At 48.7% G+C, this 13,328-nt stretch overlaps 1 protein-coding gene across 1 annotated transcript in view; it reads left to right on the forward strand.

Annotated features, from left to right (window-relative positions):
• The window catches only part of ASXL2 (additional sex combs like 2, transcriptional regulator), a 106,667-nt gene that overhangs the window by 91,152 nt on the left and 2,187 nt on the right, over window positions 1-13,328 (forward strand). Inside the window, exons 6-13 of the mRNA XM_015415121.1 lie at window positions 1,311-1,426; window positions 2,580-2,700; window positions 5,362-5,502; window positions 7,130-7,293; window positions 8,168-8,264; window positions 8,632-8,737; window positions 10,342-11,008; window positions 12,397-13,284. Coding sequence (XP_015270607.1) covers window positions 1,311-1,426; window positions 2,580-2,700; window positions 5,362-5,502; window positions 7,130-7,293; window positions 8,168-8,264; window positions 8,632-8,737; window positions 10,342-11,008; window positions 12,397-13,284 — 2,300 coding nt within the window. The remainder of the gene's footprint in view (window positions 1-1,310; window positions 1,427-2,579; window positions 2,701-5,361; window positions 5,503-7,129; window positions 7,294-8,167; window positions 8,265-8,631; window positions 8,738-10,341; window positions 11,009-12,396; window positions 13,285-13,328) is intronic.

Raw genomic sequence — 13,328 nt, forward strand, 5'->3', positions numbered from 1 at the left:
CTTTTCCATTGGCAAAACATTGAGTGAAAAGTCTGGGGAGAAACTTTTGTGTGTCCCCCCCCCCCCCCCCCGGATCTTCACATTTCAACCTGTATTGCAAATTTGAGGAGAGGGGGGCTGAGTCTTCTATGCAACGACTTGTCTAAGACTACCTCTTGACTTCATGGCAGAGGTGAGATTTGAACTAGAAACTTCAGGTCACTGAGGTGGTGTTGATGTATTTTTGTTTTGCCCTATGACGTTTGCTACAAAGTTCTACAGAGCTTCTCTTTCAAACTGCATAACACCGACATGTCATGACACTCCTGAGAGAGGCTTCCAGTGGTTTGGTGTTACATATTGATGACACTTGTTCCCCAGACTCTCTTCTTTTCCTCTAAACTGTCTGAGGTGGTGGTAGAGGTTTTGAATAGGTTCTTAAGGTGAGGTATGAGTGGTGGATAAAGCTGATAAAAAAGATGCTGAGTCCAGTTTCTTTTAGCACTCTGATTTCTTCTCCATAGCACTCTTAATTTCTCTGGTGTTCCACCTAACATAAAGGTGTTGTGAGAGAGACTGCTTGGCAGACGGGGCATCAAGGCGGAGGGATAACAAACCCATGACCAGAGATGCGATCTGATCTTCCAGATCACAGACCACCTCTATCCCATGGAACATCCAATCAGTGCTCAAAATGGGCTTCAGCAACAAAATGTGGATTGTGTGGGATGAACTACATTGCCTCTGAAGACAGATAAACCTTGCAATTTTTTGTTGGCATTAAACTCCAGACTGCACTGCCTTTGTTTCAGAGTGTTCTTGTGGTCAGAGGGCAATGTTTGCATGATGCTTTTTAAGGTCATGTACTGCCTGTCTTCAGGTGGATTCTCTCAGAACATAATAATGAATAGAGACATGTTTTCATGAGCCGATGTGAAGGGAGAAGAGAGATGATGTAGTGTTTTCTGTGGGAAGGGTAAGGCTAGAAAGAATTTCAGTTCCTAGGCCCAAGCATTGCCATTCTAGGTTCCTGGCTTTTCAGCCATGTGCAAGGGATGACTTTATCCCTGATGGGCAGTGTTCCCTATAAGCTGAGTTAGTGTGAGCTAGCTCACAGTTTTTTAGCCTCCAGCTCACACATTTTTGTCTTGGCTCAGGAAGGATGGCACCAGAGCAAACTAATATCTGCCATAGCCAAACTGCTCACTCACAACTTTAATGCCAGTAACTCACAAAGTGGAATTTTTGCTCACAAGACTCCACAGTTTAGAGGGAGCATTGCTGATGGGTCTCCTGATTTTTCCTGTATTGTTTTTGTTTCTGTTTTGCAGTGTCGACCAGACTCTCACAAGTGTCCTCTCCGCAGCCAGGCTGTACATCTCCTTCTATTCCACCAGGTAAAGTCATCTCATCGTCTCAGAAGCACAGCAAAAAAGCACTCAAGCAGGTAAGTGGAACCTCTTATTGCCAGAGGAGAAGGCATTCCTCATTCTAGCCATTTCTTCAACAGCTCCTGCCTCTCGTAGGCCTTCTCCATTTGCTTTCCCAGTCCCATTTCTGTTATTGCCCTATGATCAAGGTAACTGTATCTGAATCCAGAGTTCTAGAGAAAGGAGTTCCCAGAGGTTTGCCTTAGTCCTAACTTAACAGCTTTAATGCTGGATTTTCCATCTTGGAAAACAAAACAAAATCCTCTTTTTAATGGTAGTTCTCATCCAGATTGCTTTCTCGCTTCTTTTGCTGTACATGATTTGTGTGCAAGAGGTACTCTAATCTTGTCTCCCTGTTCAAAGAATGTTTATTTCTTTCCTGTATTACCATTCTCACCCACAGCCCTTCTTCTCCTTTTTCCTGCTTATCCTTCTCTAAATGGTTACGCAAGTCATCTTTGTAATATGATTCACAGCTGTTTCTGGGTCTAGTGCTACATGATGTCCTTTGGAACTGGAAGCAGTTGAGAAACCCTTTCTTTGCATCAAACCTGTTGGAATATGGCAAAAGGGGGAAAGTTAAACCATTTTAATACAATGTTAAATAACCCCACATAATCCAGTTACGTACTATTTATTAATCGATGCAATAATACAGATTACTTCAGTTCTGTCAAGAAAAAGATGAGCATCTCACCAAATACTTGGTTCCCTTCAAAAGAATCAAGTGTGCGGAATTTCATGTTTGGATTTGTTATAAAAGTGCTAAATCAGATAGTTTGTGTGGGTGGCAGAAAGAGAGGGAGAGATCGTACCGTGTCCACAGACTTCTTGAGAAATTTCTTGGAAATCTGCTGCCTAATCTGCTGGCCGTTCTTCTATCTGATTAAACATTAATAGTGAGTAAGTGAAACTTGACCTCATCTTCAGCTTGACCGTGAACCAAATGTGAAGCCCCATCTGGCTTGAGGCAATGATGTGATGCATAATCACACAAAACATTTTGCATGCTGCTGAGACAGAGTTTCATCATACACTTTTAAGCAGCTTATTAAGTATGGGCATTTCAAAGGTTACCCTGCTGTGGTTGGTGCCACCTCCTTGCCTGGTGGTAGTGGGGGAATGGCTGGCTCACTTCTGTGTCCATCTCCTGCTCCTCCTCCTCCCTAGGCTCTGAAGCAGAAGCAGCGGAAGCAGCAGCAATGCCGAGCCAGCTTGCCAGTCTCCTCCAACCACCTCCTCCTGCAGCAGCATACAAAGGCTGTCAGCCATTCTGTTCCTGCAAAACCTGGTACGAAGCAACAGCATGATCCTGTGGGATGGCAGGCCACTTGCTTGTTTAATCCAAACAGTACTTAACAGTGCTTGAGGGGACAGTGGGAGGCCTTCTGGAGTTCTGGCCTGGCTGGTGGACCTCCTGATGGCACCTGGGTTTTGGCCACTGTGTGACACAGAGTGTTGGACTGGATGGGCCATTGGCCTGATCCAGCATGGCTACTCTTATGTTTTTATGACTGGGCCCTTGGCTTTATCAGGGAAGAGTAGTCCTGCAAAAATGTACTTCAGTTCTTCCTCTTCAGCCAGTGCAAATGGCTTTCCTCTGCACTGTAGACAAAACTGCATTGAATTCCCCCACCCCCCATTTTTAAAGATAATATGTTTCTCTAGTAGAAGCAAAGGCTTTGGTTTACCCAGAAGCACTTCTATAGGAATAGAGAGTAGGGTTGTATCTTCAAATGGAAAATGTGGAGGAAAATATCGAGGGAGAGGAGGCCTCATTATCTAGTGAGAGATGTATTAGTTCCATCCACAGCTGTGATTCTGAAGTGCTTGTTTATTAAGTGGTTCCACTGAAGGCATTTTTCCTCCACACAGGTACTTAGCAAATGGTTCCTACTGAAGCATATACTCCTGGAAACCATGAAGCTGGATTTTTTCATTCATGTTGATTTTTTTCCTGTCCATAAGTAGAAACAATCCTGCTCATGAACTCTTCCAAGAATATTTGCACAAACAGCTACTGCTGATATAACATTAACCACAATTGTCCCTACGTGGGGAACACTTCAAGAGACATGTGTCCCCCCTCCTCAATTAAATGTGTTCTAGGCTTAAGCTTTGTTTGTTTGGATGTTTATACCCCATTTTTCTTGTCACTGTTTTATTTATTATTTATTTATTCTTCAAATTTGTATCCCGCCCTCCCCAGAGGCTCAGGGCGGCTAACAGGGGCACAAGTGCCTAATAAAAACAATAAGAACAGTATAAAAATACAATACAATATACAACATAATACAATTAATAAAATATCGTTGCTCCACTGCTCACTCCAATTCCTAAAATCAAGATGGTGTTCTACAGATGTTATAATAATACAACGACCGTATGTCCCCAACAACCCTATCATCCGCCAGGTACGTCTCGCACCCCCCTGATAATATCCGCATCGTGTGGTGCGGTGATGGAAAAGCATTGGTGGAATAATGGTGGCGGCGGCTCCTACTTGAAAGCCTGGCAGAATAGCTCCATTTGACAGGCCCTGCTGAAGCCCAAGGTCCCGCAGGGCCCATATCTCTTCTGGGAGCTCATTCCACTAGGTAGGAGCCGCCACCGAAAATGCCCTGGCCCTGGTCACAGCGAGTTTGATGTTCTTAGGGCCTGGAATATCCAGAAGATTTTGGGTCCCTGACCGTAGTGCCCTTGGGGGAACATGCGGGGAAAGGCGGTCCCTTAGGTAGGCTGCACCCTGTTGACTCAAAGCAGTTTACAAAAAATGGAAAAATGTAATTTAGACAAAGAAGGAAAAACAAATAAATACAGCACAGACCCCAGCTCTTGGGCTAGTGTGTCTACTGAGGCAGCGCACTTGGAGCCAAGAACAATTTGGATCTTTCCCTTCAGACCAGTCAAAAACTTCACACCTGCAGTACTGCAACAAGGATTGCAAAAATATGGGTCAGTAGTGATGAGCAGGGGTATGGACATAATTAACATTGCATTTCACCTCCATAGGAAGGTCTGGATCCACTGTTGGTGGGTGGAGTACAATTGGCATTTGCAGAGCAGGTTAAAAACTCATTCATGGACCCTGCTGGTGAGAGGTTCAGGGAGATAGGCATATGCAAAGAGGCATTGCTGTGATGCTGCAACAGCACTTCTGGTGCAAACCCAGAAGTGATGTCATCATATCAGTGCAACACGCCAGAATTCCCCTGGGTCCCTATGGTTTTATCATAGAGTTTTGGGGGAATTCTAGAACACTGCGGTGAAGCACTTCCAGGTTCACATCGAAAATGGTTTTGCACCATTTTGGTGACACCTGTCCTCGTCCTCCCTCCCCCATTTCCCATGCCATTCTCCCAAGTGGCAGTGAACATTTAGGGCTGTTGTTCAGGAGATCTCCCACCATAGTGGGAGACGTGGCAACTCTAGGACCCAGCCTTGCTATCTGAAAAGCAGGTGCTATCTGAAAAGCACCACAAGTGGCATCTGCCAGTTACAGTCTGGTTCACTTGTGCTTTACCGTGCTGGAGAGGGGTGGTACTGGGACTTTATTGTCGCCTTGAGCCATGGGGAGGGGCCAACAGCACTTTGCTTAGTGAGCAAAGTTGGGCATCCAGAGATGCCTCAAGAAGATACGTCACAGCTCTCCGTTATCCCTCCATGTTTGTTGTGACTCTGCCTTCCCATTCCATTACTAGTGTTCCAAGTGGATATCATATTGAAACATAACGTTTTCCAGAAACAATTAAGATTTGGCACTAAGCCACAGAGGTTTTTTGTCTGTGCCTCCCCTTATCTACACCCAAATTTGTTGTTCCTGTAATTCGTTTTAGACTGACTTGCATCCTGAACTGGAAATGATAGTGACTAGAAACTTGAGGATGCATTTTGTTAGTCTTTGGTTACGGGTGCTGATCAAGTCGGACTCTCTTTCTCTTTTGCTTTTCAGCCTGGGAAGGAAAACAATCTGATGGACACTCAAGTAGCTCCCAGAATTCGACTTCTAGTTCATCTCCCTCCATTAAAGCCGAGCCCTCCCTCCCAGTCCTGGGGAAGAAGCCATTCCAGAGATCTGAGCGACTCCATGCAAGTAAGACAACAGTTTCCATCACAACGTTGTCCTGTTGAAGGCCAGTGATAAGACTGGGAGCAGGGGTGGAGCAAAGAAGGCTCCTCGGTGTACGAATGGAGTCCTTTCAGACTGGCCTGATTCTCTCTCTCTCACTCGGTGGCATAAAACAGAGGAGGCAAAATGTCTGTATCTTTCTCCCCTGGGATCACGGCCAGTGTTCCCTCTAAACTGAGTTAATGTGAGCTAGCTCACAGTTTTTTAGCCTCTGGCTCACACATTTTTGTCTTAGCTCAGGGAGGATGGCTCCAGAGCCAACTAATTTATGCAGTAGCCAAATTGCTTGCTCACAGCTTTAATGCCAGTAGCTCATAAAGCAGAATAATTGCTCACGAGACTCCACAGCTTAGAGGGAACATTGATCACGGCTTCCTTCATCTTGGCAACTCTTAGCCTTACTTGGCACTTGTAGCATGTTTATTGGAGAACAACTTTTTCATGGCTTGGATTCCTCAGCTGGATGCTGACTTCTTTTGATCCCTTGAGAGTCTCTGCTTCTTTGTATCTTTTCTGCATTAGCTTCATCGGGCATTCTTGCATTTATAGCTATGAGAGAATATTTTTACATATGTCTGTAGGATTGTAAATACTGTGACACAATGTCTGTTGTGTGTTCTTGAAATTTTCCCCCCAGTTGCCGTCCATGAACAGTTGAAATATACTCAAAGCTCCAGGCATGAGCCGCTTTCTTGGAGTGCTTCAGTAAATAGCTTTTGAACACCTTTTTGAGACTACCCTCATCTAGGATTGTTGGTTTGGGAAAATGGTTCTTCCTCTTTCCTTTTAGAAGCGTTCCCTTCTCCCCTAGGCACACTTAAATTACTGAGGGCGTGGGAAATAAAACTGTTCACTTTTCCGTTGAGGGAAAGTCCTCAGAGCAGCAACAGGAAGGCCTTATGGAAAATGTACTGTCCTTAAGCAACTGTTTCCCAGTGCAGTACGTTGCCTAAGGAAGAGTCAATGTCATGCAGAGTGGTTAGAGTGTAAGACTAGGATCTAAAAGACCCAGGTTCAAGTACTCACTTGGCCACTAAATCTCACTGGTTGACCTGGGGGCCGGTCATTCCCCCTCAGCCTAGCCTACCTCACTGGGTTGTTGTGAGGATAAAAAGGAGAAGAGAATTAAGTACACTCCTCTGAGCTTCTTGGAGGACGGATGGGGATAAAATGTGCTCAGTAGATATAAGGCAGAGGAAAGGATGAAAGGACACTGTATGTCTGGCCTAGACTAATGACGGTGAAGGCTGGCGCCTGCTGCAGGCAGCCACTGAGTGCAGGACATCAGGAGGGCAGGACGGTAGATTTTGTCTCCTGCCTTTGCGAGCAGCTTGGCAGAGGAGGAAGCTGCCTAGAGAGGTTGTAGCAGGTCATCCAGCCCGGGCACAGAGCTAGTTTCTAGATGATGCATAAGAGTTGCTTCCAAGCTGAGGCCTTAAAGTAGGCTGTTGGGTCCTGCTCTCCTGGTTTTACCGGGGGTGGGGTGGGGGTGGGGCTTCCTCCAGGAGCCACCCATCCTGAGGTGCGTTCTTTTCAGCTTTACTGTCTTCGCTGATGCTGACGGATGGTCCTTCTGTGCCTCTCCCCTCAGGGCAGCTGAAGAGGACAAAATGTGCCGAAATTGATGTGGAGACCCCAGATTCCATCCTGGTGAACACCAACCTGCGGGCCCTGATCAACAAGCTCACATTCTCTCTTCTGCCAGCTGACTGTCAGCAGCGGCTGCTCCTCCTGCTCCCTGAAGTGGACAGGCAGGTGCGTCTCCAGGGCAGGAGGGGGAGAGCCAGTCAAAGGACTAAGGAGCAATGCTGGTGCACAAGGATCCGGGAATATTATTTGCTGAGAGGCTCTTGTGGCCAAACAGCTTGAAAAGGACTTGGAGAAGATCTGCTTCTGTCCAATAGATAAGTGGTTTGGGGGAAGCTGCAATTTGTGTAGAGATTTTCCCTGTTCCTTCCCCACCCGCCCTTCTCTTTGTTGCAGAGCAACAGAAGGAGCTGAAGAGCCCTGTGGCCTCTGAACTAATTCAGAATCATGTCAAAAAAAGTGAAACCCGTTTCTCCTGTGGCTTTCTTGATTTTTTTTGTAAGGATAATGAGGGGTTCAGGTCACATGCCTGCCTGGCTTCTCTTTCATTCTCGTTGTGAACTGGCAAAGCCTTCTTTGCAGGAAAAAACCACAAATTTGAAGGGGGCACTTGGGGAAAGTTTTGCAGCTCAGCCACTGCCCAGTCTGTCTCCACCTCCCCTCTAATTTGTTAAAGGGCCCTTTAGATATAAGAAGAGAACAGCTGCTGCCCTCAGAAGCTTGTCCAATAACTCTGTTGGGAGCCTAATTCCTTCTCTGTGCTGTGTATGAAGTTATGACTACAGTATGCAGTTCTTCCTACTTCCCAAAAGCTCTGTGCAAATGGGCCTGTCTGGGAGGAAGTTCCAGAGTGTGTGAGAGTGAGAAGAGCTTCCTGCCAAAGCCAAGGAAACAGGCACTTGAGTCCCTTGGGTCAATTACCTTGAGACTCTTTTCTCCCCAGGTCAAAAGACTGTCTGACTTGCTCTCTCTCCTGCTGTAAGGTCAATGTGGGGGGGAAATCACAATGTATTCTTTTCGTTTCGTTTTCCTGCTCTTTCAGATCGGGGTAGATGGGCTGTTGAAGCTCAGCAGTTCTGCCCTCAACAACGAGTTCTTCACTTCTGCTGCCCAAGGGTGGAAAGAACGACTGTCGGAAGGTGAGGCCTCCATGAAGGAGGCGGGGCTCTGGACTTGGGAGAGGGACAATTCCAAAGTATTGAGAATATTTTCCGTTTGTATGGAGAAATTGGTTGCGAGGGTGGGGCAGGGTGAGGGGTACAGGAGGCTAGCAAAGCAAAAACACCGTTTCTACTGGTGTGATGTTGGGGCAGAATATCCCCCTGGGAAGTGAAAGAGACTTGGGACAGTTATGACTGTGCATTTGACTGAGCAGAAGATCCTTCGGCATCAGGAAATCCCAGAGCAGCAGGGGGGGGGAGTTTTCAGCAAGCTGGGGATTCCAGATTTTGATAAGAACCATCTTTCCTGCTTGAACTTCACTCCCCCCCCCTTTGTGCGTGGCAGGGGAGTTCACTCCTGAAATGCAGCTGAGACTTCGGCAGGAATTAGAGAAGGAGAAGAAAGTGGAACTGTGGAAGGAGCGCTTCTTTGAGAGCTACTATGGACAGAGGTGAGGGCTTTGGCTGCCTCGCCTTATCTTCTCTCTCTCCAAAGATGCCTTTTTCTTCCCTTGTAATGCCCATTTCTCAGGAGGCTCACAAGTGGAAGAGGGTTGGCTCTATGCTTCTAACCCCTTTAAAGACTCTCCGTGGTTCTGTTGGGCTACAGTGGTTTGATAGTGAAACGTGCCCTCAAGTCACAGCTGACTTATGGCGACTCAGTAGGGTTTTCAAGGTAAGAGACGTTCAGAGGTGGTTTGCCATTGCCTGCCTCTGCATAGTGGCCCTGGAATTCCTTGGAGGCCTCCCATCCAAATACTAGCCGGGGCCAACCCTGCTTAGCTTCTGTACCCAGCACTAAAAAGTGAAGCATCTTTTTTTAATGTTTCCTCAGTACCTGGAGGGGTTGTGCAATGAGATTACTAAGCAGGCAGTCTCTCATCCTGGATCCTTGACCTAGTATTTGTCTCTAATGTGAAAAGAGACTGCCACCCTGAAATCAACACTGCAGAAGTCCTTGCTGCAGAAGCCAGATTTGACAAGCACAAAGTATGGGCTGAGCAAGGCCACTTTCCTGCATGCTCCCCAGGAGGGCCTTTGCCCATCTCTTGCACCGGATGAAGCTTCTGTCCCAGCTGCCATGTTGAGTTACACTTCAGTGTTCATGATAATAATAATAATACTTTGTATGCAGTGCCTTTGGTAAGCACTCAGAGCGCTTTGGGGCACGTTACTTCTATTAATCCTTTCAGTAAGGTCTGGAAGGGAGGCCAGTATTCCTATCCCCATGTCACAGGTGGGGGGCTGAGGTTGGTTTGTCAAAGGCCACCTGTTGAGCCCGTGGCTGAGAGGAGGTGGAAATTTCCAAGTTCAAATCACACAACGTGACACTGGCTCTCATAAAGAGAATTGGTGGCTGGGACCGGAGCTTCAGCAGCAACTACAAGCTGTTGGGGAAAGTGGCAGAGGAGGACCAATAGGCAGAGGTCAGAGAATCTGCTGAGGAACCTCTGCCCCCTGGATAAGCCAAGGTCCAGTTTCCCTCCTTTGTACAAATTGGACATGCCAGTCTGTCTTTCAGTTTCCTTAGAATTTGCCAAGAGGCCCCCTTCCACTAGTACTTAGGTAGGACTTCCTGTTAGGTTATCAGGGAGGAGGTGGAAGCATTTCTCATTGCTGAATTATATCCTCACCGCTGAACCGTGAGAAGCCCACCAAGGCTCTATAAAGCTGGGGTGTTGTTGAGCTGGGAGAGTTTTTCCTGTACCAGGCAGCTGCCCTCTCTGCCACCATATGCTCTCTCAAAAGGTGGTACAGATTTTTATTTCTCTCAGTTTGGCTTTGGGACGGAATGAAATTTTTTTTACTATTAATTTTGAGGTGTTGTAGATTCTGATGGCAAAACATAATGATCACCCTTCTCATGAATGAACTTGGAAAACTGGTCTCTTCCTCCCACACATCTAGCAAAGAGAGACCACCAAAATACATAGACACTCACACCTGCCTTTGTGCTTCTGAGGGTCAGGCGTTGTAGCAGCTCCGATGTGAGTGGCCATGGTGAAGTCAGCTGGTGCCCTGAGTTTTAACTAGTGTGTCTCTCTTCTCCATCTAGTTCTGGGCTGAGCCCTGAAGAATCCCAGCAGCTGACATCCTACATCCCCACTACTCAGGCACAGGCTAGGAATTCAGCAGTTCAGCTGCAGCAGTGCTTGCCCATCTCTGTAGCTGTATCAAGCAAAGAGGCAGCCCCTCCTGTGGATCCAAAGGCACAGGATCTTTTGGTATCACCACCACCACCACCAGCAGCAGCAACAGCAGCCGCAAGCAGAGAGGAAGAGCAGCAGCTCCAAACCCCCAAGCCAGCAGAGTTTGTCAGCTCCTCAGATAGCAGTCTCCCCTCCAGATCCAGTGACCAAACTCCCTACGGGCCTCCCAGAGGGATTGAAGAGCCAGGAAGGGAGGTGCCGCATGTTGGCAGCTTGGAGTCCCCAGCGAAAGAACAGTCAAGCAAACCAAAGAGCCCAGTGGCAGCAGGCAGTGAAGCCAATCCAGGAGAGGAGTCTCAGGAGATACCTGCCAAGGAAGCCTCTGTCACTGGCACAGAACAGATGGACGTCGGAGTCCAAGGTCTCAAGAGGAAATCAGAGAGCCCCGAAGAGGAGTCGACTACACCGGAAAAACGGCCCCATGTTGTGGAGAACAGCCGCTCCAGCCCACCTTTTCAAAGCCCGCCGCAGCCCTTTCCAGCAGCGCCCGTGCCAAAGGTCCCTCCACTCAGGGTAAAAAAACCCTTTGGATTAAGGCTGTGTACAAGTACCTGTGATGCTTGCTGGTTGACAGGTGCCCTGTTCCTGTCCCAGCATCTGCTGCTTTCCTTCTTTTATGGGGTGAGAAGGATGCTTGCCCCTCACAGAGTGAGGGTGGAAGAATGTCAGGGTGGGCAAGTTCCGACCCCAGTGGCAGAGGCTTTTTGTATGATACTTCCTGGCCAGGCCCTAATAGCACCAGAGAAGCTTGTCTGGTGGGTACGTGAGAAAGCACAACTATGGGACAACCTCTCCTGGCCACCCCACTCTCAGCCTTTAGGAGGCACCTGAAGATGAATGGCATTTGGTTCATTTTAGGTCTTCTGCCTGTTCGCAGTTATAAACAATTGATTTTTAATTAGTGGTTTTAGGTGTTTTATTGTGTTTAATATTATTACCATTTCTATTGTAAGCTGCCTTGAGTTCCTGGAGGTAGAAAGGTGGCTAATAAATGTTTTAAATAAATAATGAGACCTCAGATTTTCTTCCTCGGTTTAAAAGCGGGGCAAAGCAAGGCTTCTGAAACCATGAAAAGCTCTGGATGATACTCATTTGCCAACACTGGGCTAGATCAACCACTGGTCTGAGCTTATATAAAGCAGGAGAGATATGCTAGTCCTTATATTGGACTCTTGCTATCAGAAACAGGCATCTTCTCTCAGAACATGTAGGGATAATGGTGCACATCCTGCGCATGGAAGAATGGGGAGCTGTTGGGGGATGTCTCTGTTGTATGCAGCGGTCTGGCTTAACTTTTTGGTTGGGAAATCCATAGGTCAGTGGTGGAGCACATGCTCCTCATGGGCTTACTCCCAAATTCATGCTCCAGTTTAAAAATCCCAACTATGGGGAATAGGGAAGTGCCCTTTGCCTCCAGGGCTGCTGGAGGTGTGACTTTGCCACCTGTTTTCTATAGGCACAGGCAGGGAAAGGAGAAAAGATGTGTGTGCCTTGTCTTTCAGCTCTGTGTGAGGCTGAGCATGTGGTCACGCCTCCTGTGGAGTCTGGGGGGGGGGGGACAAGAAAGATGCAAGAGAGCCATGCAGGCCCCTGTGGCCACCTGAACATGACCATGTCAGGTGTCATTTCCCTCTTTCCTATGTGTAGTTTTAAGATGCCAGGAGAGAAAAGTATGGAAGCAGTCCTGAAGGAACCTAGTTTGGTGCAAGATAGCTAGTGCTGCTTAGAGCTCACTATCTAGAAGCTGGCTTGGCTTCTAATGGGGGTGGGGGTGGCTTCCTGCAAGTCCCAGCTACAGAGGCAGCCTGTTCGTTCTTGAGCTCAGCAGAGGGCCAAAACAGAAGCGAGTACAGCAGCTTTCCCCGCCTGACCACTGATGTGCTTCTTTGTTTTTCCTCCAGATCCCTGTCTCCAGGATCCATGGATCCCCATTGCCATTTCCTGCCAGCCAGGTCTCTCCCGGGCCCGGCTTCCCTTGCACCATCACCAGTCCCAGGAGGACGGGGGCCAGGACCCTGGCGGACATCAAGGCCAGAGCCCAGCTGGCCAGGGCCCGGCGGGCAGCAGCTGCTGCCGAAGCAGCAGCCTCCATGGCTGCTACTGCTGCCTCCATTGTGGGAACCATCCCAGGTCCGGGCCCAGGAGGAGGGGGCAAGGGAGAGGAGAGGGGCGGCACAGCATCAGGGGAGCCCCATGGAGCTGCGACCCAGGCAGACACACCGGGCCTGGCAGGCACTGGAAGTGGGGCAGGTCCAAGAAGGCCTTTGCCCTCCGGCCCAGGCTCCCAGGCCCCAGCGGTGTCTCCGACAACAGAGCAGGCGGCTCCCTGCGGTGTTGCTAGAGCACAGCTACAGCCGGCTCCCTCCCTGCAGCCCAGAACTCCAGGCAACTGCCCCAGCACAGAGACCCCAACAGCCACCCAACCAGCCATAGTGAGCATCGGCCCCTTGACAGCCCCGGCAAGCCAGAATGCCCGGGCATCTCTGAGCTCGAGTTGTGGCCTTGGGCCAGGGGTGGATCCGCCTGGAAAACCCTCTTCTACTCTCAGCCAGGCCGCAAGAGCAGCCTGTGACCCTGAGCCCAGGCCAGCCAGCAAAAACCTCCCCGAGGCAGCACTTGCTGCCGGCACAGGTGTGTCACGAGACACAGCCCACTCACCTTCTCGGCCTCCGTTGTCAGCTGTACCCTTCAAGGAGCCCGCTCCCCCGGACCCTCCAGCTGGTGCTGCGGCAGCACCCCCTGCAGCTGCTCCATCCCGTAGCACTTTGTCCATCACCCTTGGCCTTAAGGTGCCCCCAGCCACCTCGGGAGCAGCTGAAATTGCTCCTCCTCC

The sequence above is a fragment of the Gekko japonicus genome, unplaced genomic scaffold (genome assembly GCF_001447785.1).
Source record: "Gekko japonicus isolate JY-2015 unplaced genomic scaffold, Gekko_japonicus_V1.1 scaffold63, whole genome shotgun sequence".
Taxonomy (NCBI): Eukaryota; Metazoa; Chordata; class Lepidosauria; order Squamata; family Gekkonidae; genus Gekko; species Gekko japonicus.